We start from the raw sequence: 26,988 nt of genomic DNA on the forward strand, positions 1-26,988 counted from the left end.
TGTAAGATCTTAAACAGTGCATTGCTGGGGCATAAGTTGTAGTTAGCTCTCTTAACTATAACTGCAGAATTTCACTGATTTTGTACAAGTGAAATCTGAGCTTAGCTATAACGTCCTTGTAACCTTTGTTTTTTTCAGTGAATATATATATATATATATATATATATATATATATATATGTGTATGTATACACATGTGTATATATACACATATATATGTATAGGTGTGTATATATATATATATATATATATATCGACGAAAACTCCTTACAAAGCACAGGAGACAGACCACAGGACCAGGACAGATGCTGAAAATCTTCTTTTTATTTGTTGCTCATCACCGTGAGAGAGTGCATAACGCGTTTCGGGCTCCCTGAGCCCTTGTTCACATGCAAATTATTTTTGTACTTTTTCTATTTTTATAGAGCCAAATGCTTGCCAATGTAGCCACCCCTCCCAATATCACGTGACTATAAACATGGAAAACAGATTTACATTTAAAATGTTTGAATTTCTGTATAAATACACAATCAATCACATGGGAAACTTGATCCAATTCAGTGGTTTCTGGATAAATCCATCCAACATTATGTATCTAGAAGGGGGCAAGAAAAAAACGGGGGAGGATGAAACCAATATAAAACATCCCTATTTTCTATTTACAATATATCTACCACAACAAAACAAATTGGGTTTATAAAAAGGTTTTCAATATCATTTGGCAAACATTTAGAAAATTTACATTTACAAAGTGCAAATAGTGCATGTCCATAAACAGTGCAAGAAAGTACTGTGACCACTATTTTGTCAAAGAGGAGAAAGGGAAGATAAAGTGCTAGAGTGCAATTTGTAACCCACTTGTATGAGTAATACTTCAATCGTATAATATCCACAATTAGGTTATCTACCTCATTTTGTTCTGTATAATATTTTAGATAAAAAGCATTTCAAAAGCAAGTAAAGATACATTTCAATTATTAAAATTCATAAAAACAACCTGTGTATATAAAAGTTAGTAGAAAAATAGAAAAATATCCAATTTAAATATAGGCAATAAATTACATATATTTACTAAAACAGAAGAGTAGATCAAGATAAATACAAATATTCCGCCTAACAGGGATCCTGAGTAGACGGAATTAAACATGTAGTTATGAAAAAATGGAAACTGATTAGACTCCAACAATAGATTATGCAGAGCCTCCAGGCAACAAGGAACTTGACTGCCTGGGGGAAAGAAGTAGTGAGTATTGCAGTTAGTTCAGGTCAGGAATCATCACAAACTAGAAACAGGAGGATTATTAAAGAAAAGTATGCAAATCCTCTGTGTTGTTAAGGCCATTCGGACTTTTGCTATCAAATTCCAAAATCATATTTGATTCAAGCTGTCTCAGTTTGAGGTTCCTATCGCCTCCTCTTCTAGATTTGGAAACGGCTGCAATCACATAGTACGTTAAACAATTAAGTTCTCTATTGTGTACTAACTCAAAATGACGTGCAACCGGATAACTCGAATCATGATGCAAAATAGCCCGCAGATGCTGGAGGATCCTGACGTGCACCTGTTTGCCAGTACTTCCAATGTAGTTTAAGCCACAGGTGCACGTCAGGACATATACCGCAAAGTCAGTTTTGCAGGTATGCTGACCAACAATTGGAATTGCGGTCTCACTGAAAGGGGTGAAATAGTGTGTCTTGTTCACTCCAAATTTGCAGGCCCTGCAACTAGAACATTTACGGAATCCCCCGACTGTCTGCAACCAATTAGGTTTTTGTTTTAATTCCGGACATGGTCGATCCAAAATGGATCCCATGTTGCGAGCTCTCCGAAAAGTAATTGTGGGCTTAGGTGGCAACAGAGCCCCTAAAACTGAGTCAGACATTATGATTGGCCAATTTTTAGTGATGATTTTCCTGATGAAGTTCTCCTGGTCACTAAACGCTGTAATGAACCTAGGGCATGATTTATCTTTTTCATCAACTGCAGATACTGATTCTACTCTTTCAACAAGATTAGAGGAGAATAGACTTTCTCGTGGTCTTAAGTCTGCTTTACTGAGGGCTTGGTTAAAGGTTTTCTTAGAATAACCCCTTTCCCGTAATCGTATTTCAAGATCCTTAACACATTTAGTATATTCCTCATTTGTGCTGCAGATTCTTTTGAGTCTGAGGATCTCTCCATAAGGGATACTCTGTATAGTATGTCTGGGATGAAGACTTGTGGCGTGGAGGCTGGTGTTCCCTGCAGTGGGTTTCCTGAATAGTGTAGTTTGTATCCTATTGGCACTATCAATGTATACCTTAACATCCAGGAACTCTACCTCTTTCCTGCTCATATGAGAAGTAAAGTTAAGATTCAAATGATTCGTGTTAATATCCTTAATAAACGCAGAGGCTTCCTCCCTATCCCCCTGCCAAATGATGAACACATCATCGATGTATCTAAGGTACTTGATTATTTTTTCATCCACCCATTTTTTGTGTGTTTTATTGAGGACCTGCTCCTCCCACCAGCCCACGTGTAAACACGCGTAGGTGGGAGAGAAGCAGGCCCCCATAGCCACACCTCATAACTGTCGCCAGACATCCTTTTCAAAGGCAAAAAAGTTATTGCATAGACACCACTCAATTAAACTGGGAATAGCTTTGTTATGTTCATAAAAGATTGCAGGCCTGCGACTTAGAAAGTATTTGATAGCATTGAGACCATCAGTGTGAGCTATACTAGTGTACAATGACTCAACATCTAATGTTATCAATATCATGTCATCTTGCCATTCCACCATTTCCAGTTTCATTAAAAAATCAGTAGTGTCTCTCACATAACTAGAAAGTGTTTTGACAGGTTCTTGCAGAAAAAAGTCAATATATCGCCACACATTTTCACCCATGCTGTTAATCGCTGAGATGATTGGTCTCCCAGGTAATGGTGATGCCCTTGTGAATTTTGGGTATAAGGTAGAAGACAGGTTGGGTGGGGAATTCTTTATATAAAAATTTGAATTCTTCCCCAGAAATCAATCCTTCCCTTCTCCATTTATTAAGCAATTTGTACAGATTGTCCTTTGCTTGGCAATATTCCTTGTTGCTTGATTTAGTATAGCATTCATTGTCAAGCAGCTGTCTATGTGCTTCTGAAATGTATTCAGACTTTGGCCACAAGACTAAATTACCACCCTTATCCGCTGTTTTTATCACAATATTGGGATTGGTCTCTAACTTTTTCATTAAAGCAAAATAATTTGCTTGCTGTTGATTGAACCTCTGTCTCTTATTTTTGTTAACTTTCTTGTACAATTCTTTAACCTCCGAATTTACACAGTCATGAAAAGTGTCAATAGCATCCCTAGCCATCATTGGTAAAAAATCAGACTTGCCTTTAAACGGGGTCAGTCCTGCTCCTTTCTGGATCAGATTTATTCTGCTTAATCGTTGTTGAGTTGATGTTTCCTCATCTTGTTGGGTCGATTGTGTGTTTGGGGACGTGTTTAAATCATGTAAATCCAAAAACAGTGGGACGTCAGCTGCTATTATCTCAGGAGCCCCTGAGACAGATGCCAACGTTGCAGAATTAGAGGCTGTTTTCAAATTTTGTAAGGTAAAGTATTTTTTGAGCTTGAGTTTCCTGATATAGCAAAATACGTCAACACGTGTTGATGCATATTTGAAAGGTTGTGCTGGACAAAAATTGAGTCCTAAAGACAGTAGTTGTTCTTCCGCCTTAGTCAGGACCACATCAGAGAGATTCACTACGGAATTATTTATTGTTGCTTCTTTTTCCGCCATCCTTGTGGCTTCTTTTGCTGTGGTTTTTTGTTTTTGTTTCCGCCGTCTCTCACGTCTTCTTGTGTTCCTGCGTTTCCGACTAAGTTCTTTTGTCGAGGGCGGAGGGTTGACAGTCTTTCCGAAACTAAAAAATCAAGCTCTTGCTCTATATTGAAAACTGTCTCCGGTTGCTGCTGTATATATGATCCTGTGCTTGAGACACTGGATGCGCTTGACAAGGTATTTGAATCCGCTGATGTTGTATTTAGCGCATCGATGTCATCCTGGCCACTCCTGCTTGCACATGCATTGTTTTCCGTAGCAATTGCAGTTTGTTGTTTGCAGCCTTTGCCCATATATTGTTGTCGGTTCACATTGTTATATTTACGTTCGAACGTGAAAATTTGGCCATTTGCATAGTCAGCTTGGTCCCGGGCGAATTTACTTATTTTCCTTGCCTTAATTTTGTCTCCATGTATTTTCAATCTTTCCAGCATCATTTCTTTTAGTCTTTTAGTTGTTTCAGTCTCCGGAATTTTGTTAATATTTTCTTGGATCTGTCCGATGGTAACCAGAATCTCTTCTCGGTCTATGGCTGCATATTTTGTCAGAATTCGAACTGAATTCATTGAAGCGGCTAGATGATTTTCTCCCCATTCTTTAAGCATCAGAGGGTTTGGATTTTCAAAGCTAGGCGCGAGTAATATGCGCAATCCTCTTGGCACCCGCCCTACAGATATATACTTTGATAACGAATAATGCTCCCACCATTTCGTTATTTCAAGCCGTCTTTGCTTCTCTAGTGCCTTGTATAAAGTTGCAACATTTGTTTCCTCTGTACTTAACATGCTTGCTGGGGGCTGCTTATTGCCATCACGACTCGACGCGGAGATCTGATCAAACAAACCTTCGGCTTCCTCCTCCCTTGCACGGAACTCTTCGGCGGACATGCCTCTCCCACAGTGAAATCAGAGCAAATTATTTGTATATTACTTAGTTCTTCGTGCTTCAAGAAACGCTCGCCACTTGCGACTTCCACTTCGTTTCTTCACCGCTTAAAGCGTTTAAGCAATCAGTCCGACTCGGTTCACACCAGAATGTGTCTTTCCTACCTCAGCGCTGCCAGAATTATCCTTTCACCATGCCAGCGTTCTCACCACACGATTTTCACGGAGCCCTCTGACTCCGCTCTCACCTGTGGCTCCACACCGGTCGTAGGGTCAAGTTGCTCGGCTGCTGAGGGAGCGTCTGCAAATATCCAAAAAAGAATGTTTCAAAGAAACTTGGCTTGAAAGCACATACCACTTCAGGGAAAGGGGTCTGTGCACGGAGGCAAGCCAACCTCCGTAATTATCGACGAACACTCCTTACAAAGCACAGGAGACAGACCACAGGACCAGGACAGATGCTGAAAATCTTCTTTTTATTTGTTGCTCATCACCGTGAGAGAGTGCATAACGCGTTTCGGGCTCCCTGAGCCCTTGTTCACATGCAAATTATTTTTGTACTTTTTCTATTTTTATAGAGCCAAATGCTTGCCAATGTAGCCACCCCTCCCAATATCACGTGACTATAAACATGGAAAACAGATTTACATTTAAAATGTTTGAATTTCTGTATAAATACACAATCAATCACATGGGAAACTTGATCCAATTCAGTGGTTTCTGGATAAATCCATCCAACATTATGTATCTAGAAGGGGGCAAGAAAAAAACGGGGGAGGATGAAACCAATATAAAACATCCCTATTTTCTATTTACAATATATCTACCACATCAAAACAAATTGGGTTTATAAAAAGGTTTTCAATATCATTTGGTAAACATTTAGAAAATTTACATTTACAAAGTGCAAATAGTGCATGTCCATAAACAGTGCAAGAAAGTATTGTGACCACTATTTTGTCAAAGAGGAGAAAGGGAAGATAAAGTGCTAGAGTGCAATTTGTAACCCACTTGTATGAGTAATACTTCAATCGTATAATATCCACAATTAGGTTATCTACCTCATTTTGTTCTGTATAATATTTTAGATAAAAAAGCATTTCAAAAGCAAGTAAAGATACATTTCAATTATTAAAATTCATAAAAACACCCTGTGTATATAAAAGTTAGTAGAACAATAGAAAAATATCCAATTTAAATATAGGCAATAAATTACATATATTTACTAAAACAGAAGAGTAGATCAAGATAAATACAAATATTCCGCCTAACAGGGATCCTGACTAGACGGAATTAAACATGTAGTTATGAAAAAATGGAAACTGATTAGACTCCAACAATAGATTATGCAGAGCCTCCAGGCAACAAGGAACTTGACTGCCTGGGGGAAAGAAGTAGTGAGTATTGCAGTTAGTTCAGGTCAGGAATCATCACAAACTAGAAACAGGAGGATTATTAAAGAAAAGTATGCAAATCCTCTGTGTTGTTAAGGCCATTCGGACTTTTGCTATCAAATTCCAAAATCATATTTGATTCAAGCTGTCTCAGTTTGAGGTTCCTATCGCCTCCTCTTCTAGATTTGGAAACTGCTGCAATCACATAGTACGTTAAACAATTAAGGTCTCTATTGTGTACTAACTCAAAATGACGTGCAACCGGATAACTCGAATCATGACGCAAAATAGCCCGCAGATGCTGGAGGATCCTGACGTGCACCTGTTTGCCAGTACTTCCAATGTAGTTTAAGCCACAGGTGCACGTCAGGACATATACCGCAAAGTCTATATATATATATATATCCACAAACAAGAAACGCTTCTTCCGGAGTGCTGGGCCCCGAGAAAGGTGGCGCAAATACCGGCGAAGCAATTTAAAACTGCAAATCCTACTACCGGGTTCCTTTGCCTTTTTTCCTGAGAGCGCATGACGAACTTTGTTTCCTTGGATTAATATATATATATATATATACCACTAGTTTCATTTTGCGGGATCAAGAACGTTGAGCAGAGCACCTCACCTACAGCTATTTTTTGGATTTCTGCAATATCGTCCCCCAGCACTACTCACCTGGGAGCCACTGGTGCATCCTGGGCAATGGTGTCCGTGCATTTTTTCGGACCCTGCATATCATCACCTGAGGATCTTTCTGCTGAGGGGCGGAGCCATCATTTCGCACTTAGTCTAGTGCGGTGGGGTGCATTCACAAACTGCAGAGCGTGAGGACTTCCGTTATCACCACGACAGGCGCTGAAGAGGCCACACCGGCCGAAATGCATCCGCCATCATTTTGAAATAAATGGCTTTGCCTTTGAAATCCCCGTTGAGGCTCCTGCTTCTTTCTTCGAGAGGAGGTGTTTTCTTCACATTAGTTGCGCGCTATCCAGAGGCGCGGTTCAGAAGCCCCCCCATCACAAGTGGCCTGGAGATTCTGGAGTCTGCTTCGGCATTGCGTGTTTCTTCATTTTCTGAATATCTCCAGACTCGCCGGCAGTCCGAGTATCTGCAGCGACACAGCGAGACATTGTTCTCAGCCAGGGCGGGTTGTATGCACTTCCTGCTCACGTTATTTTGTGCTCGGACTAATGGTTGATGGGGTCAGGGGGACCTAAGGCGAGACCACTAGTTTCATTTTGCGGGATCAAGAACGTTGTGCAGAGCACCTCACCTACAGCTTTTTTTTGGATTTCTCCAATATCGTCCCCCAGCACTACTCACCTGGGAGCCACTGGTGCATCCTGGGCAATGGAGTCCGTGCATTTTTTCGGACCCTGCATATCATCACCTGAGGATCTTTCTGCTGAGGGGCGGAGCCATCATTTCGCACTTAGTCTAGTGCGGTGGGGTGCATTCACAAACTGCAGAGCGTGAGGACTTCCGTTATCACCACCGCAGGCGCTGAAGAGGCCACACCGGCCGAAATGCATCCGCCATCAATTTGAAATAAATGGCTTTGCCTTTGAAATCCCCGTTGAGGCTCCTGCTTCTTTCTTCGAGAGGAGGTGTTTTCTTCATATATATATATATATATATATATATATATATATATATATATACAAACACAAACAAACACACTTCGCTTACTTATACTTACCTTCATGGTAAAAGCATGTGTGTTGTAAACGCATTGTGCGCTATAGACAGCGTTGCAAAGGCTGCCTCTGACTTCTGGGTAATGTTCAAATCTCTGCTGCACTGCTCCATTATGCTTCATCCACTTATTAATCTGAGAGATCCGAACACTCAGAATCGGAGCCAGGCCCGGACTGGCCGTAGCGGGCACCGGGCAATCCCCCGGTGCGCCGCACGGGTGGGGGCCGGTTTTGGGCCCCTGGGGGCTGTTTTTGTTGCAGGGTCGTTTTTGCAGCATAGCTGCGAAATCGGCCCTGTAACAAAATCGGCCGAAAATCGGCCCTGGCAAAGAGCTCGGCAGCACCTCCAACCCCCCCCCCCCCCCCCCCCCCCCCCCGAGTGGGGAGGGGGAGGGGGGGCGGCCGAGCACTTTGCCAGGGCCGGTTGTTGTTCCCAGTCCGGCCCTGATCGGAGCATGTGTACTCTCTGCTCGCATCCGTACTTTGGTAGCGTGCAAGCTGGATGAATTTGGTTTAAGATATGCTGAGTTTGTTAAATACCAGAAACATCTGCTTTTGATGATGGAGGTCTTCCAAAAGATGCTTGTACACTCAAACAGCAGCTTTCAGAATCAGTACAGGATTATTAGATGGAATGAACATAAACTCAGTGTGCAGCCTGGACCCTAAACGGATTATGATGTCATATTGGTTCCCACAGGAACAATTAAGTCAGTAGCTGTCATGGAATCCATTAATTTGTGTGCTTCCTTCTTCAGGTTGGGGATGCTGTGGGGACTTAATAAGATTCATCTTTGCATTTGCAACTGGTGCTCTAAAGCAGTTAGTATTCATTATTGTTAAGTGCCCAGGAGCAGCCTTTCTCTTTATAGAGTCAAGATGGAGGACGGCCGAAACTAGAAGGCAGCTTGTTAGCTAAAGAGTGTTGTCTCCGAAGAGAGCTAAAGATTGCCTTACTCGTGCTTGAATGAATGTGGCTGAGCAGCAGCTTCTGTATCCCGCCTCTTGTAATCTAGCAGCCGGATGCAATCAGGATGCTTCATAGCTTCTTTATACAAAATTATGCCACATTTGATTTTGTTGGGTATGTGTCAGGAATGTTAACAATAGTCCTAATTGTGGTTGCTCGAGTGTGCGGTGCAGTAGAAAAGATGCATTCCTTGTTATATTTTACACACCGTACAGCTCCCTCCACTGCATGTGAATTCACCCAAAAAGGAAGCTGAGGGTAATCAAATGTGAGCCCCATTTAAGATTAGTTATGACTGGGTCCATCAATGTGGCAGAAGTCAGAACAGGGTGGGACTAGGACAAAAAAACAGGCCTGGGCACCAAAATATAAGAGGCTCCCATGGCGACCCAGATAGCTAAAAAAGTGGCCCACATTTGCAAATCACACCAGTTTTTACCTGGTAAAGACACACTTTAACCCCTTCGTTGCGGGGGTAATTCCCCCGCTGTGCTGGGGGAAGGGGGCGCGCACAGCGCCCCTATGCTCATGCCACGGCGCTCCTGTGCTCATGACGAGCTGGGCTCATCGCAGGTGCATCGGCTCCCGTGGAAGGCTCAGCACAGCAGGGGAATTCTCCCCGCACCTGAGCGTTCCACGGGCCATGACGAGCTGAGCTCGTCATGAGCACCGGAGCGCCGTGGCTCATGACGAGCTCAGCTCGTCATGAGCATGGGAGGGGTTAAAGGTATTTCAGGGCCGGCCTAAGGCATGTGCAAGCTGTGCACCTGCACAGGGCCGCCAAACCCCAGGGGCCGCCACGCCAATATATATCCTTAAATACATATTTGCGTGGCGGCCCCTGGCAGGGATTTGGCGGCCTCGGGCCCCCTACCTACACTCCCTGCCCAGTACCTCCGTGAGCCTAGAGCATTTGGCAAGGTCTGGGAAACTGCATGTATTTGTGTTTTCTGCAGGCAATGTGCTCAATATTAGGGAAATCAACTGTATATCTTCCAGAACTTAAAACAGTCCAATGAACTACTACAAAACAGCCCCTCACACTGATATGTAAAACCAGATCATTGGGCACTGCCTTATTGCCCCATAGGGCAGTCCAGGTCAGAGTCCGAGGGAAAGTTCGAATTTGTAGAGGATTATGAAAGAAAGTGTTCCTACCTTGTACATCTGACATGACTGTATTGTTGTGCAATGCTGAACATTGTCAAACATTCACCCCCAGTCACAGGTTTGGGCCTAAATACCAGGTTTTTTTTTGTTGCTTGCCACGCCATTTCAGTTTGGACCCAGACATATGCAAATTAGTCTTGATCCTGCTCCCCATGGGAACAGTCCAGCCCGAACTGCCAAGCCAACTACTTTCTGGACTAGAAACAAGCAACCTGAAACAGGTTTCAGAATTTCACCCCTCATCAGCCAGGCTGGCTTGAATCCGGTGGCATAGCAAACATGGGACCCACACCTGGGCATACACATTCCACTTAGGGAAAAAAAAGTGGAGTGGGAGCTAACTGCGTGTGAGATAAGTGGCAGGGAGAATGTCCCTGCTGACTTTACTGCTCTTGCCACAAAGTCTAAGCTTTTCCTCAGGCTAGGCTGCAAGGGGGAGTAGCAAAGTGAAGCCTCGCTGGTTTCCTGATGCACCCTGTGCAGACTGCATAAGAGAGATTTTAGCAATCTTACTCCCTCCGTTGTTTCAAAACACTATGTATTGTATCATAAGCATTTACAGCTTTGTTGAAATTTTCACATTATGTACTAGCTGTAGAAAATAATTACCTAGCTCCATCAAGGAATAAATGAATGCCATTTTCCTGTTGAGTTCTATAGCTCGTTATAAAGTGACTAGCACCTAGCATTTCCAACATTGATGGGGGTCTGCGGAACAAGCTTTAAGGAAGTCACTATCTCCTTCTCTCTCTCTCTCTCTAGATTAACATTCCTTCTGGTTGCGGTAGTTCGTTTCTGACCTTTTCTGCTGTTGAAGGAATGGCCATGGCCAATTGTTTTGCCTCGGTCATATGAACAAGGGTTACCTTTGTATATGAACAGAAACAGATGTGTGTTGTTGCAGATGAAAGATAATGTGTTTTTCTCTCCTCGTGCATAAGAACACTTACATAGTGCAGAACTTTGACACTGAATGTTGTTTTCTTCCGGCTTCCTTCATTTCTCAGCTTTTTAACTGCCATGGGTGCTGGTGCATTACAGTGCAAACATATTAAGTACTGCTGAGTGTTCGTGCCTGCTACCCATGCAACAAAGACACTCTCACACCAGGAGGGTGCATTTAATAGAGATGTCCACTTTAATATACATGCTAGTGGTTTAATTAAAACCATACACTAGACAATCCCAGCCCATTATGTAGGAGGGATGTGGGGAGGCTTCCATCAGCTGTGCATTATTGAGCAAAGGTTGGACATTGGGTACAAGAGGCTGCAAGACTGAACCCCCCAGGCAGTGGTCAGTGGTGGCTGCTACTGAACAGGGGTGGTGAGGTGGTGAAAAAATAAAGACAATTTATATGTGAATGGCGCTGCCTCTTTCGTCCTCTTCTTTTCCTGACTACCGGAAGCATGGAAGTACTTGTCTCCAAGACTTCCCTAAGCCTATCACTGCGCTGCTGTCACCAGCATAACAGCAGCATTGTGATTGGTCTGAGCAGCCTATTTGGCCACTCGGGCAGTGTCTCAGGGCCAGAGACAGTCCTCCAACCCGGCTGTGCAACAGCCAGGTGGAGAAATGCTAAGTGTGCATGTCTGTTTGGCCGTCCCAAGGCAGCCAGCCAAACTGTCATGCGCACTCGTGGTGCAACAATCACTCCTCATCCCTGTGACCGTAGCCCACCTCCCCTAACCTGGCCCCATAGCCAGTACTAATAATAACGTGTTATTAATATTTCATTCTTTTATGCTGCTCCTAGGTCCACAGCCAGGGCGCAACAGGCCCTTGGGTGTGGACGTGGAGCTTGAGAAGAGACACAGCATTCCAAATTAGAGTAGGGCCGGGAATGCCTGAATGAAGATAAGCTAACCCAGAATTACAAGAATAAATAAACATTGGTGGCACCAGCAACAAATAATATACTATTACCATACCTCTAACCAAGTGAACTGTTCAGCCTGCACTCAAGACACACTGCTTGAAACCCACTTCTTGGTTCAAGTCATAATCCTAAACACGTTTAACACCTTCAACACTATATCTGCTTTATGGGGGATACTGGTACATTTCTTGGTGGCCAACTAAATGTTTTTCACTCAGTAGAGTACACATTGGGAGGCTGACTGGTAGTGGCTATTTTTGCACATAATGAATCTCATGTATCCCCTTGGAGTTCTAGGCATCTGGGGCCATAGTGCAGAAAGTGTCCCGGCGTGACACTCTCCTTTGATTTCTGCCTACTTTTTGTGCCCCTGGGGCACCTTGGTATTATAGAAGTGGCTGCAGATGTTTGTGTGGCCTCTTCTGTAATATGGATCGTGCAGTACACATTTTGTGCGAGTTCGATCATAATTGGGCATTTTCTCATTTATATGCAGGCATGGCCCCAGGTAAGTGAGAGAACCCTTATCCATTGCCCCAACTCATATGATAAACATTGGTGCAATGGCAAGCTACCCGTTAGGAAGAGAACTGACTGTGGATACATAAAGGTGGCACATGGTCCGCGCCCCCCACCCCCAAGCCACTCCGTGGTACGTGGAAGACTCGTTCAGCACTGGTGACAGTGCTGCAGTTCAAACCGTGGCTCTGTCTTTCACTAATGCGCTCTCATCGACACAGATGCGAACTAGAAGAGTCTGCATCTGTGCTTAGGGCAGAACATTGTGTGATGTAATCAGGCGCTCTCCACAGTCTGCGCCAGGCATATCTATTTGATGGTGCACGGTGGCGCTGATGGGACTGATAGGTCTGATATGTAATTTGTGCCCTGGTCACCTCTCTTCCTGTGTTACGGCCATGTGATATACATGCTGTTGTGGATAAATTCAGTGTACATTTATTTTGGCTGTGATTATGTGCATAGAAAGACCTTTGATGTATGTTTTGTGCATTGTCCAGAGTGGACAGAATTGACAGAGAAAAATATCAGTAAACCTAAAGATAGCACTGGTACCTAAACCAAAACTGAAGACAGAGAACAGACTGTAGCTTTGTTTTGGGCATGGTGTGTCAGGGTGAGTGGGGCAATCACTGGCAGTCCCAGCCATACCTGCATTGAAAGGATCGGTGCACTGGCACGCTCTGTCACCAGAAGAAGGAATTGTGTTTGCAGTCACCTAGCTACCAGTGAAGATGATGTGCGTCACAAGTAGATAGGTCCCCTTCCTCCCTTACCTATCCAAGTAAGTCCCTTCTTATGATAAACTTTCAAACTTTGATCTTAAGGATGAAGTATTCCATCAGATTGCCAACATGACTTCATATCGTGAGAATATTCCCAAAGGGCAGGTCTAGTTAGGTATAGAAAAAGTCAATATATTCAGCATACTATAAATTCCGTACTTATTGTCGTGAAATAAAGGCAGACTGTGTTTGAAAGGCAGCCCTCTTTGGAATTTCCCAGTGTGGCCATTTTGGCTGTATGTATGAAAGTGGATACGCGCTACAGATACCAACATGTTGTGCATTACATGAGCTCGATTATCCCGCGCTCAGCAAAGCTGTGATCAGAACGAGTTTGTTTTTCTTGCATTTCTGTTCTTGAAAGCTGCTGCTTTCAGTTATTTCACGTAAAGCTGCCAGATAATGCCAGCTGTCACAACAGAGCATATATGAGCAACAATCACTCCGCTTCCTCTGTGGAAAACATTTAAATTGCCAAAGCTGAAGCAGAGAAGGCGCTTCTGGGTTCTGAGAACATGTGTGTGTTCGGTGTCTCTTAGCTTTGATGTATATTTGCGCTGCCATGAACTGTCAGAACGTCTTCTTAGTGTGGTTGCCGAAACAACCATTCTCAACCTATCCCCATTGCGTTGGCCACCATGTCTTCTGTTTTCGACTTAAGGCTGCAAGAACTAGCCGGCTATCTCTGGCTTTAGCTATTGCTTTCTGTCGACTCACTTCCATCCCAGTTTCAACAGCCCCTATTGAATGTGAATTCATGATTGGTTTTGCTTAGTTAATATGGAGTGGTCTGTGATGGCCAACGTCAGCTGAGTATGCAACATCAATATCGTGTCCTATGCCGATGCCACAAAACTCATGCCCTCCCAGTGCCTTGAGACCCTCACGGGTGAGTAGCTCACTTCACAAATCCCTGAGTGATTGATCCCTCCGTCTCGGACAAGACCCCAACACAAGAAACAAGTTCACCGCCTGCATTACTGAATTCGCTAGCTTTATGAACGCTTTCTAAAGCTCAATACTGGCATACAGAAGTACTGATCTTTGTCAAGAACACCTCACCATAGGAGTCCAGCTCGTGGCTAACCGAACTCGGACCCACACCCAGCACCCACGCAAGCAACCTCGAAACAATCATCAACAGCAAAGTGGACATCAACGCTGTCAACACTATCCAGAACTCTGCAGCCAGACTAACCCACAACTTCCCACATAGACATCACATCAGACCACACCAGCGGGAACTACACTGGATCCCAATGCACAACGACATTCAATTAGAACTCCTCACACACACACATTCACAGCTGCACCTGCCTGAACAGTCTCATCTCTTTCCACCAACCACCCAGACACCTTCGCTCTGCAGGACTCCTACTCGCACACATCTCACCTATACACAGAACCAGACCAGGAGGACAAGCGTCCTCTTACATCGCTCTTAAAGCGTGGCATGACCTTCCTCTCCACATCAGTGCCTTCTTCTCGCCTCTTGAATTCCATAAGAAGCTGAAGACCTGGATTTTCAATTAATCCACATTTCATAGGCAGGACTAAACACACACACATGCTGAGTGCCAGGGTGATAGTGCATTTTACAAATACACATAACAAAAGGATTTAAATCTGGCTTCATGAGCTGATATTCGTATGAATTTCTTCCCAGAGAGAAATTATTCTAATCCATGTTTCAGTCCAAGTTCAGTCAATGTTTAGTGAGTGTGTGTGTGTGTGTGTGTGTGTTAATGTTCCTATTTCTTTTTTAACAATCTTAAAAAACCTAAAATGTTTCTTTTTTACTGAAAAATTCAAGTGTGCATGCAACCCTCATTTCCCTTATGTTTCAGTTAATCTCTTATCAATTTCTCTGGGGCAATTTCAGTGCACAGAGTTTGGGAATCTCCCACACATCTCAACCACGAATTTCACTCCCCCTGACTGTATGCCTTGCTTGAGGTTATAGACATGTTTGCGCGGTGCAACAAGCCCTTTCAGAGGTCCAGAGTGAAAGGGCCACTTTCTGCTTTTGAGGCGGTGAATTTTAATCAAACTCCTTTTCTTGCCTTTTCAAGTTCCCAAAATGAACAATTGTCTAGATGTTAAACGTTCCTTGACCAAAAGGCTCAGATTGTTGCCAGGTTCCACGTATACTTTCTATGGCGAAATGAAAACATAGCTGCATGAACGAGTTCTTCGAAAATGCAGTGCTGTGTGTTCGCTTTTACTCTTAAGAACAATGCACCTTTAGCTAGGGCCTCCAAAAACTTTTTGCCGGTGCTTTAAAAATGATCAAGTAAATACAAGCTTTGGAATATATTTTCAACCTGGCTTCTGGTCAACAGCTGCATGACATGGATTGCTCTTGAAAGGTGTGTGGGGAGCTGAGGGGTGTGAAGTGATCATGCTGAACAGATAATGCACTCTCGGTACTTCAATACCCCATCTTGTCACCTGTGTATCACTACAGAGGCATCTCAACAAGTCGTCCGTAACTTTAATAAAACATGAGTAACACCGGCCAGGAGTGGTAGTGCTGATGCACAGTACCAACACTCCTCAGCTGGGCTGCGACGCCATTAATTGACAATTCTATCAGCTGACATTTCCCGCTATTCACGGCCAGCCGTACGTTCCTGAAGAGCACTTAAGATTTTCTACAGAAGACCGAGATTTTTTCAGTAATAAGATATATCTGTCTCTGTTTTTAGCACTTGAACTGGGACTTCACTTGTCTCGCGAAGGACTGGGCCTGTCGTGTTTCTGATGTGCAGTGAGGGGACGCGGTCTAGTCGTGGGCATAGGGAATGTTCTCGAAGGTGCAGGTGTGGTAATTGAAAGCGCGGCCCCGAGAGCCGCTAGTTTGTGCTTGAATTCAATCTGTTTGCGCGTTAATGGTGCTAGGGAGTCCTTCTCCGTGGTTATTGTGTGTCTGTGAGTAAAGGCAGGGGAGTGTGAAGAACTGTGACTTTGAGAGACCTTGAATTCTAAAGGCGACAAGAATTCAAAGTGACATCTATTCACATAGGGGAAGTCACTTTAAAGCAGATTGGCTGACATATGTAAATATTTGCTTGGGTTTAAATTGCTCTGAACACCACGTACATGGTGTCACCTTGTTGTCCGGTGTTTCACAGCAGAGGACGTTTAAAGCATAATTACCTTGATAAACATCTCCTAGGAGGGCAGCATGAAAAAAGAGTCCCCATTGGAGGGGCCAGTGGGGTGCACTGCTGAGCTGAGGCTATGCCGCGTGCTGGGTGTTTACTTTAACGTGGAATGGAAGGGGACCGTGGTACCAAGGGAAGGGCGCGTGGTTTGACGTAGGATGCATGATAATTAATCCACGCCACGTCGCTATTTTGCAGTGGCCTTACCAGAGGATTAAAGCGGGAAATGGCTGTGCACCTGCCTTGCTGTGATCGGGGGATGCTGAAGTTGAGGAAAGGATATTGTAAACACTGTGTGGGCTGGTGGAAGGGAGAGTGGAGAGAACCCAGTTATTTCGTGTTCCATCATGATGGTGGTGAGAAGGGACCACCCTGCATTGGGAATAATTATATTTGTAGTCATAATACATTGAAGATATAAAGTTTATTTTATGAAGATTCGTTATGAAAGGACCTGGTATGTATGATAAATTCTTTTTGTAAAGATGTTCAGGACATAATAAATGGTGTTGAGAAAGTGTATGACAATTTTAAAGGTGAATATGAGTTTATCTGTAAAGACGGTTGTGACTCTATAACACTATAATGTTTCATCTGCTTTGTAGGGCTGTTCAGTAGACCGAATAACACTGTGAACGCTGTAGTTATTGTTTTCGTTTATAAATAATCTAAAAAGAACATAAACTTGTTAAATGAAAAACGAGAAATAATATGGTGAATGATGTTTATCCCAGTGAAAGATGGTTGGCTCACAGAAGTCCAGAACATTAATATCAGCTTCACTGTTAACACTTCTGAAAACACTAGAGGAAGCACAGATTTGAGGGATTATAAACAGTATGGTAATTCAGCTGTAACAGAGATAATCAAAGGCACGTTTTGGGGAGCATAAATCACAGAGATCATTTTAATTGAGGAATGGCATGGATACCTTTCAATCTTGAAAGTTTCCTGCGCTAGATCATTTCAAATGATTTGAGGGCAGAGGCGGCTCCTTCGCTATGGCGGAGGAGCCTCACCCCACTGTTTTTAAGCAGTGCAACGTAAATGAAACCTAAAATGATAATAACTTTGAGTTATTAGCATTTTATGTTTGTGTTGCTTTGCGGGCAGGTGCGCAAGGCTGCTCTGCTCTCGGAGCATGGCAGTGGAGGAGTGGTTTGCCCACTCCTATGTACACATGACTGTTTGGCCAGTCCTCTCGGGCCACCCAAAACCGTCAGGCGCACTGTCCCTTTTCTCCATGCAGGTTGCATTACAGCCTGCGTGGAGAATATGCCCAGGCCTCCGTTCCTTGGCTGAGCAATCCTAACCAGGACGGTCAGACCACTCACAACCCTGCATTGCAGCATTGTGAGCAGTTAGGGGAGCCTGGCTGTGCTTCCTGTTCCTCGAGTCAAGACTAGGAGAACAGGAGAAGGAACACTGGACAAGGCGGCAAGAAAAGTGTTTTTTTTTTTAATTGCACAGAACCCCCCCCCCCCCCCCCGCACGCTCCCTCCCCCCTCGCCCCCTTCTCCCCGCGAGACATGCTGGCCGCCACTGTTTGAGGGTGGTTTATAGATATGAAAAGCAATTAAATGGCTTCAGGGGATGCTTGGAAATGGAAATAAACTTACAAACAAGCACTGGCAAAGACAATAGGTCTATCGTTGCCCGCCAGCATTTGACTTTCTCAATACACGTTTTGTTTTGAACTGGTTTTTGTTTTGAGGAACTTGATGGGCACTCCCTAATATTAAAAAAGACAAATAGCAAAAATATGTTTTTGGTCTCTAAATCCACAAATTGTCATAGTACGGGAATTACTTTGTATGCGCATGTATGCCTTGGGAAAGAGCAGAATGCAATCACTCACAATGACGTTAGCCAGTGACTGAAGTAGACTCACCCATTGCCATATGCTGTATGCTATAGTGGGAGGAAGAAAACTGTGAAATCCCAACAGACCAATGGATGATTAGGGTTGACTCAAAGCCCCTTGAAGATGTTATATGTATAACTCCGGTCCTAAAAAATGAAAGCTTTTACTTAAAGGTGAGGTCTCTTATTCCTTAGAACCACAGTTCTGGAGATCATCTTATGAACATGGCATAAGTCCAGATGTGGCCCCCCCCAAAAAGGTATCCAGAAGATTAAATTACATTTAGAGTTAAGGGAGATGTAAAGGCCTACAAGTGTATGCTGTTAAGAACATTCAAATGCATTATGTAAGGCTATCATTATTCATGACTCGTGTGTGGCCTAGGTCACGGGTGACATGTTACACCTGCTTGGAAGGCTTCACAGTGGGCTCCTGATTCATCTTCTGGTTTAGGGTAAGATTCCCTTACAAAGTGCCTTTGAAACTGTGCTATTCATTCCCTCCCTAATTGTGCCACTTATAACCTCTCCTTGGTTTTTATCAAAATTGTAAATAACCACAAATAAGAAGCAAAAACGTTGAAACCCTAGGAACAGCATTTTGGAATAACCTTCTGGAAGATCAACATTTCAAATACATAAAACATTTTTTTCTTCTTTACATTTTTAAATTAGAAAAGTTTATTTTCTCTTTTTTGCCCATCATATTTCATCTACGAAACACACTTGAATTGGTTCTGAGAAAGGGCAAGTATAGTCATAGAGTACTGCCATATTACTATTCTATCATATTTTACCCCCACAATCTTAACACAACGTGACATTTTATGAGGTTTATCTAGTAGTATGACCACTATGGTGTTGTTATTAGTAAAGGTATTTGTGAGGGTGTGAGGAGGAGACTTGGGGGATGGGGGGAATGTAATCTGGTATTTCTCAACAGAATAAGTCCTACATGCTTAGTGTAGACCTTCTGCTGTGATGTTATGGGTCAAAACACGTGATGCCTCATAGTGATAGAATGAAGAACGAATGTCCGAGAATACGAATGTCTGTAGGATGGGATAACCTGCGAAAATGGGCATACTTTATTTATCCAGTGAACCTCATGTGCCACTACTTTTGAGTTTAACAGAATGTGTAATTTCTATCAATAGGGAATTTGACTGTTTAGCTATGTGGAAGACAGACCACAATCCTGATGTGGGCTTTGTCTGAGCTTCCATGAGCTCCAAACAGTTTGACTCTAAAGGGTAACCTCGTACCTTTGAAGTATTCCTGGATCCTCTTTGCCAGCTTCATTAAAGCAGATGAGGCAGATAGGGTCTCCGTAGAGAAATTCTGTTTGTATGTGTGCAGTTTACTCAAATAACAATGCAGTTTGGTAATTCAAATTTCAAGTTACAAAGATTTATTACCATATCATAAAAGTGCTTCATTAGAAAGAATACAAAAGTAAAGATCATATCAGTAAAAACTGCTAAGATGAAGTCAAGTTTGTTGCATTTCAATGTTTGGTTAAATTTGTCACTCTGTTTTGATACTCCAAATGTGAGCTTGTTTTAAATTGACATGTTTCCAAAAAATCCAATAACTTTGGTATCTTAATATAAGATATAAGACACCAGTCTATGGGGCTGAAGCGGGTAGGGTTTCCCACAACTCCAATACAGTTCTTAATCAAAATTTCCAGTTTCAACTGGTTCTTGGGAATTCTCTGCAGCAGCACCATCTTCCGTCATATTTCTGGCCTTCAGCACCGTCCAGGGTAAGGTACCTCTGCGGGGCAAAGCAGGAGACCTGTCAAGTTTTCTCCAGTCTAATGGTCTTAGCGGTATGATGGGATCACAGCATATGTTCATTTGCCACTATAGCTATGTCTTTATGTACATGATAGGAAATACGGGAGTCTCTTCCCTCAGGTTCACCATTAAGTACTAGTCTTTTAGTCTTTTTTCACATTTCCAAAGTCAAATATAATGGTCAATTGCTCAGCCTACCTTACATTTAAGTCCAGCGTTTCCTCCTGCCAATCACTGTCATTCATTCCCTGGACGAGTTTTGTGCACATGGATCCTCACTTTACATTTAAGGGTTATAAAACCTTATTCACCCTGAAAAGATAAGGTGATGCAGTCATAAGACCTATCGCATTAAGAGCATCTGTTGGGCTGACTGTGAAGCCTGACACATACCCAAGGATCCCTGAAAACAGCCTCTCTGTCTCCATATGCATAGGCTTTCTCCGCAGGTAATTCCAACTTGTCCTATGATGATATCACCCTCTAATACTCCCTGAGAAGGACAACCACAACCCTTACATAAGGAGACTGCACCCTTGAGCCCCTATGGAAGGAAGCACACTGAAAACGACAGTGTGATGTTTTCTAGGAGTTCTGGTGTGTTTTTATTGTTCACTGACCCCTTGTAAGTAAGCTGGCTCTCCTGAGGAATGGGTTGTATCCTGTATCCCTAGTGCGCCTTGTGACGCGGCCGCATTTGCCACGGGGCTTGGCAGATACAGGCAAGTGTGCAGGGCAGCTCCTGGTTTGTCCATGTATCCAACCCCAGCTGTAACCAAATCTCCCTCTAGGATGGTAGGTACAATCACGTGTACACCTGTTTTCCACTCTCCTTCAGAACACTCCATGCTTAAATGCATCTGCAGGTTTGCGTCAACATGGCCGTAGCACCCTTTGTCAATAATACACGAGGTCAAAACCCTGCTCATAGAGTACTGCCATATTACTATTCTATCATATTTTACCCCCACAATCTTAACACAACGTGACATTTTATGAGGTTTATCTAGTAGTATGACCACTATGGTGTTGTTATTAGTAAAGGTATTTGTGAGGGTGTGAGGAGGAGACTTGGGGGATGGGGGGAATGTAATCTGGTATTTCTCAACAGAATAAGTCCTACATGCTTAGTGTAGACCTTCTGCTGTGATGTTATGGGTCAAAACACGTGATGCCTCATAGTGATAGAATGAAGAACGAATGTCCGAGAATACGAATGTCTGTAGGATGGGATAACCTGCGAAAATGGGCATACTTTATTTATCCAGTGAACCTCATGTGCCACTACTTTTGAGTTTAACAGAATGTGTAATTTCTATCAATAGGGAATTTGACTGTTTAGCTATGTGGAAGACAGACCACAATCCTGAGGCCTTACTGCATTCCCTCACACTCCCAACCAAACACAAACAACTGGTAACCTTACCTGTCCTCTCCCGTAAGCCAAGTCACAGAAACATAAAACGCAGAACTCTTGTTCTCAAACAAAACACTGAAACACCCCCACATGGGCCACACTACTAACAGACACACTCCCAACCAAGTCTACTGCATGGAATATTACCCTGGTGCCTGTCCACAAAGCACTTTGATACCCCGCCACTAGTATGAAACGCGAATTAATTGCAACTTCTATATAGTGACACAGGTTTGTTTGAAATTGTGCTGGTGTGTAGGAGCAAATAATTTTCAATGAGGAATAAAGCATATTTTCATTTGATTCGTTTTATTGCGACATCCAGTGCCTCGCCCGCCAGGCTCTGGGATGTCTGGTACCAACAGATCCAAAATCCAGAACACACGTGTTTACAGTAAAAATTATTTAAAGATGAAAGTCGAGTGAATTATCAGCCCTTTCTGCAAAAAGTCTTTGTCTTCCTAGCTCGGTTGCTTCCTCCTGCACTTCAATCTTCTCTCTCTCTATACTCCATCTACACTTTGAATGGGTATTTGTTTTTTTAAAAATATGTTGTATTATAAACACATCATTGTTTAGATAAAACTCATATAAGTGACACCCCTATGGCTTTCACCTCATTATTTTGATTTTTATTCCCGCAGAAAGGAGAGCCTGAGGCCATAGTTCCTTCTGTGGAGAGCAAGACACAGCTGACCTTTGAAATCCCCCTGAACGACACCGGCTCTGCTGGCCTCGGGATCAGCTTGAAGGGGAACAAATCACGGGACACTGGGGCAGACCTCGGCATCTTCATCAAGTCCATCATCCACGGAGGAGCAGCTTTTAAGGTATGGAAAATGGAATGGGATATTTACATTTATTTTGCAGTTGGGCCTGGTAGGACTCTGTTAAAATGAGGTGGTTCTAATCTAGATGCCTTTTTCTTGAAGGGCCCTTCAGTGCTAGGGGTGCTTTGCCTGTGTGCAGGGTGGATATCTTTCTACTGGAAATATGGCGGCACGCAGATGGGATTGGATGGCATTGGGAGAACATCCCAATATTTTGTAGCACTGAGACACAGTGACAGATGGAGTTCAGATTTCATTCTGAATAGTTCCTGCAGTGCCAGTATCATGAGTGTTTTGGTGTCTTGGTGAGAAAGTTCTAACACAGCAGTTATTGTGTTAAATGAATGATCACCCCCTAAACATTCCACCAAGGGGCGGGGGGAGAGGTATGAGCATTTACCAATACCTCTGTTACTTATCTGCAACTCGCTGCTGGTTGACACACAGTGTTGTTGACTACCATAGTAGCCTCCCACTCCTATGTTTAATGAGCCAACAATATTTCACTGCTTCGAAATATGTGTTTGGAACAAACATTAATCTAAATCAGCTGAAAATAAGCATGCTAGAATACCCACTAAAGATTTGTAAGGAACTAAAATGTACAAGAATGTTTTACTTTTTGTAACACCTATTTCCAATTTGTTGTACCAGTTCCACCCAGTCTCCTGCCTGCCCTTTCCGCTCCCCCGCACCCCTCTCCCCCCGCTAGAGTCTACTGTTAGCCCTTCTAAACCCTTGAAGAAGAAGGAGCTACTAAACCTGGCTGTCAGAATCAAATTTTTTAACTTTCCTCATGAACTTTTCTTATCTTTGTGTTTAAACATTTCTTCCAGTGCGCATTTTTTATTTGAAGTTGCGTCCAAACAGGTGCCATTGCCAACTGGGTCTTAAATAGTCTTCAGGCCTGAAGAACTTGGCTAGTAATTGACCAAACCCTAAAAGCGTGGCCAGTGGTTTTACAAGGGTACGGGGTACAAGACAACCTTCTTCATGACCATCAGCCAAGCTTTAGATCATTGAAAGGTATTGAATTTTCCACGGTGAAGAGCTTCTACTTTCATGAGAGGACCGCAAGACAACACCCTTAGTTCCCATTTTTTCAGTGTTTAACCACACACACTGAACGTTAATGTTGTATCAGTGTGGTAGGGCCACTCTGGAATGGATCCTGACCTTTTTCTGTAACCACAGCTTACAATTATGGTAGGCCTCAGTGAAGTCATCCTTGTTCATACCGGGATGTAGTGTACCCCAGGAGTCATTGGTCTTCTACCTGCTGTGAGCCCTGGTGCTGCTTTAAGAACAGTATTAGATGAAGTTGCAGATGTAGGCTGATGCCACACAGTCTACGTCCGGCTGTGACACAAGCCTGGTTCATTACCTTATAAGTTATAAATGGCCTTCAATTCAAAGGATGCCTTATTCTTGAAAGTAATTACCATGGTGAAAAAAAATATATTCCAAGCTCTTGTGTTTCCTCTGAGTCTATGCAGTTTTCATGGGTATCCAAATGCAGCTCTCTATGCTTCAGAAATTCTCCCATCAGTCCGTGGGATAGACTGGACAAGAACCCTGGTAATTGCATTGCATTCATACAGTAAGGAAACATAATTTACGTCTGTCAAGCAAAGAAACAAATTCACCTGCAACGAAGTCCACAGAACCAAGCAACTAAATATCTGTGGACAATGCCAAGCAGCTAGAAGGTGCCTCAACCTCTTAAAAGACAACCTCATAAAATTAGCCCTAAGATTACTCCAGTGGCTCCCAATTGGATGCAGGTATAAGGCGTAAGTAGTTGCTGCCCAAGCAAGTAACAGCGGTGGGGGTGATTTTGAGGGAAGACAACAAGGGAAATTAATTATTTATTTAATTTTCCCTTGCGGTTGTCAGTTGAAATCCCCCTCCCCCCCCACCCATCCCCACCTATGTTACCTGCAAGGGCCGCGGCTGGACGTACGTCCATTGGGCAATTATGCAGGCCGTTTACAGAAACTAATATCCCACCGTGCACCGATTAGGAACCTGCAATCACTGACTAAACTAGTTCCTGAGATGAGGGCAGAAACTCCCTACACTATGTTCGGGAAACTTATATTAACCACACTATTACAACTGTCCCTTGACTGATCGCTACATAGGCAAGTGGTTACAACTGAAGACAGTCAGTCAGGATATCTCAGTCCAGCCCAATCCTGACTGGGCTGTCTAATCTTACCAGTCATGCCTTTATGCAGATATGTGTGCTACATACTTTAAATCTCTGTAGTGAACCAAAGGTGTTGCACAGTTCTTCATCACACTAAGTCCACATTGTGCTGCATCGCAGGTACACTCAGCATGTTGTCCTGCATCAGCAATACGTGCTTGTTGGGTGACGGGTCTGATCTCCCACATCAGGCCTACCCTAGAGCCAGACCTATCACAGACTCCATATAATTAATCAGTTAATACCAGGGATATTTTCTGTAATTGCAAATAATTTGGTATTTTCCGCTATACCAAGTGGACCATTGTGTAGAGTTCTTTGCCTAGTCACAGCCAGAGTAGAATGTACACAGCAAGTGCTCTTAGATCCTCATGTAGAACTGAGTAGAAGCGCTGCCTCTTCCCAGACCTAAACCTTGTTGTCACACTGCCATTCTCTATCATTCTTTTAAGGTATGTGTTTCTAGTTCTGGTAAGCCCTTGGGATGAGTTGCTTGTTGCCTTTGTATTTTGTGCATTATTTCTCTTTCTTGTTTTAGTTTATATATTTTAATATTGTCCGAGATGTGAAAGGAGCAGTTAAACGTCTCGTTTGGTTGTGGCTGCTGAAATCCAATTCTTTACCCAGCGTCCATCTATCCTGTTTGAAGTCCAGAAAAAAATCTAATGAGATTCATCTCATCAGTTACATAGTCGAACACTAGTCCTCTCTCACTCAGTCAGTATAGCTGTTGGTGTTCAGTTGCTTATCTGTCAGATTATGATGATGTTTACACATTTCATACGGAGACACGGGTAGACCATAATATGATCAGTGTTAGAAATAGTGCTTATGGCTGGCTAGGGTATGCACCTAAGCCAGGCAGAACCCACCACTCTGATCATGGCAAATTAGATACACACCAAGATAACCTATACTTACCCTCTGGTAGCTTGGCACAGTTAAGGCAGGCTTATCAGAGGCAATGTGTAAAATGTTTGTGCAACACACACACACACGCACACACTCAACACGCACACACTCAACACGCACACACTCAACACGCACACACTCAACACGCACACACTCAACACGCACACACTCAACACGCACACACTCAACACGCACACACTCAACACACACACACTCAACACACACACACTCAACACACACACTCAACATACACACACTCAACACACCACAAATGAGACTCCTCATAGGGTTATATAAAAATAGGTACTATATTGTACACAACCCAAGAAGACTAACATGGCATGTATAAATAAGTACTTTGCAAGTAATGCACAATGTTAGGGTAAATCACTTAAATTGCAGTGAAAAAACAGGCATAGCGCTTCTGCGCTCCTATTACACTTTATACAGTAATTTCTGTGCACCCTATTGCAATGATTGCATTCAGAAACAAAACACAAGGCACAGGAGCACCTGCGCTCCTACTAAGTATATCACAGTAATTTCTATGAAGTCTCACTGAAGTATGTTGGGAACTATCCCATGTAATGCAAACTGGGAAACATTGTGATCACCCAAAAGACAGTTGCTTTAGATGTTTCCCGTTTCGCGAGGTAGTCTTGCGCTCCTCTAGGGGCCCTCCATGGAGGTTTCACCTCAAAATATAGACTAAGAACAATGCCCCCAAAGTCAGTCCCAAAGAGGAGTGGGGTAAGAACCTTACTTAGTCTACAATCTCAGCTGGCCACGAGCCCTTCACCTTCAAGCTCCCAATACATTTGGGCTCCAGGTGCTGCACTGATCTGGCCTCGGTGGACTGAGGGGGCACAGCACTCGACTGCTGCGATCTCCCACTGGACCCGGGGGTGATGTCTGTGTGCTGTGGTGATTCAGCCGGCGTGCCATCCAAGAGGGTGATCCCCTGAGCTCAATAATGAGGGCAGTGCTCTGATGCAGTGTAGAAACCAAGGACGGCAGCGAGCAACTGATGCAGCTGCACAGGGTTGTTTTTCCGCTTATCGGGGCCGAGTGGTGGAGGTACAGCCATCTCCCTGGCAATGCTTGTGTTCTAAAATGTGGTGCTGATGCAGTGTAGAAACCAAGGACGGCAGCGAGCAACTGATGCAGCTGCACAGGGTTGTTTTTCCGCTTACCGGGGCCGAGTGGTGGAGGTACAGCCATCTCCCTGGCAATGCTTGTGTTGTAAAATGTGGTGCTGATATCGCTGGTGGCTTTCGGGTTGCCCCTGGTGGGGAGTGCGGCTCGTTAGTTTGACCTTTCTCCTCTGTGCAGCACAAGTAGGAACAACTGCTGAGTCTGAGTGAGCGCCCAGCCACACTCCCACCTAAGCTGCTCAATTCTTGGAAAAAGAAGCAAAGTGTTTACTCAGTCGCACATCAACTGCCAATCAGTCCTGCACTCATCGTATTCAAAGCCTTACTGCCAGACTCACAAGGCGGAGAGTCCCCGGCGGGGCAGAGAATGGGGATTCTTAGCTGTCCCTAAGATTCCTGTAGAACGGGGCAAGCCAACAAGCCAGTGGAGAACACTTGGGGCACAAGCAGGTAGAAGGCAGCAGGCTAGTACATCAAGGCAGTGTGCAAAGCGGCGGTCCTTCGTGCA

At 43.6% G+C, this 26,988-nt stretch overlaps 1 protein-coding gene across 1 annotated transcript in view; it reads left to right on the forward strand.

Moving 5' to 3' along the window:
• PARD3B (par-3 family cell polarity regulator beta) overlaps positions 1–26,988 on the forward strand; it is a 2,182,026-nt gene that overhangs the window by 1,067,199 nt on the left and 1,087,839 nt on the right. Inside the window, exon 11 of the mRNA XM_078680290.1 lies at positions 22,017–22,202. Within this exon, the coding sequence (XP_078536416.1) occupies positions 22,017–22,202 (186 nt within the window). The remainder of the gene's footprint in view (positions 1–22,016; positions 22,203–26,988) is intronic.

Source organism: Lissotriton helveticus, chromosome 3_1 (assembly GCF_964261635.1).
Source record: "Lissotriton helveticus chromosome 3_1, aLisHel1.1, whole genome shotgun sequence".
NCBI classification, from domain to species: Eukaryota; Metazoa; Chordata; class Amphibia; order Caudata; family Salamandridae; genus Lissotriton; species Lissotriton helveticus.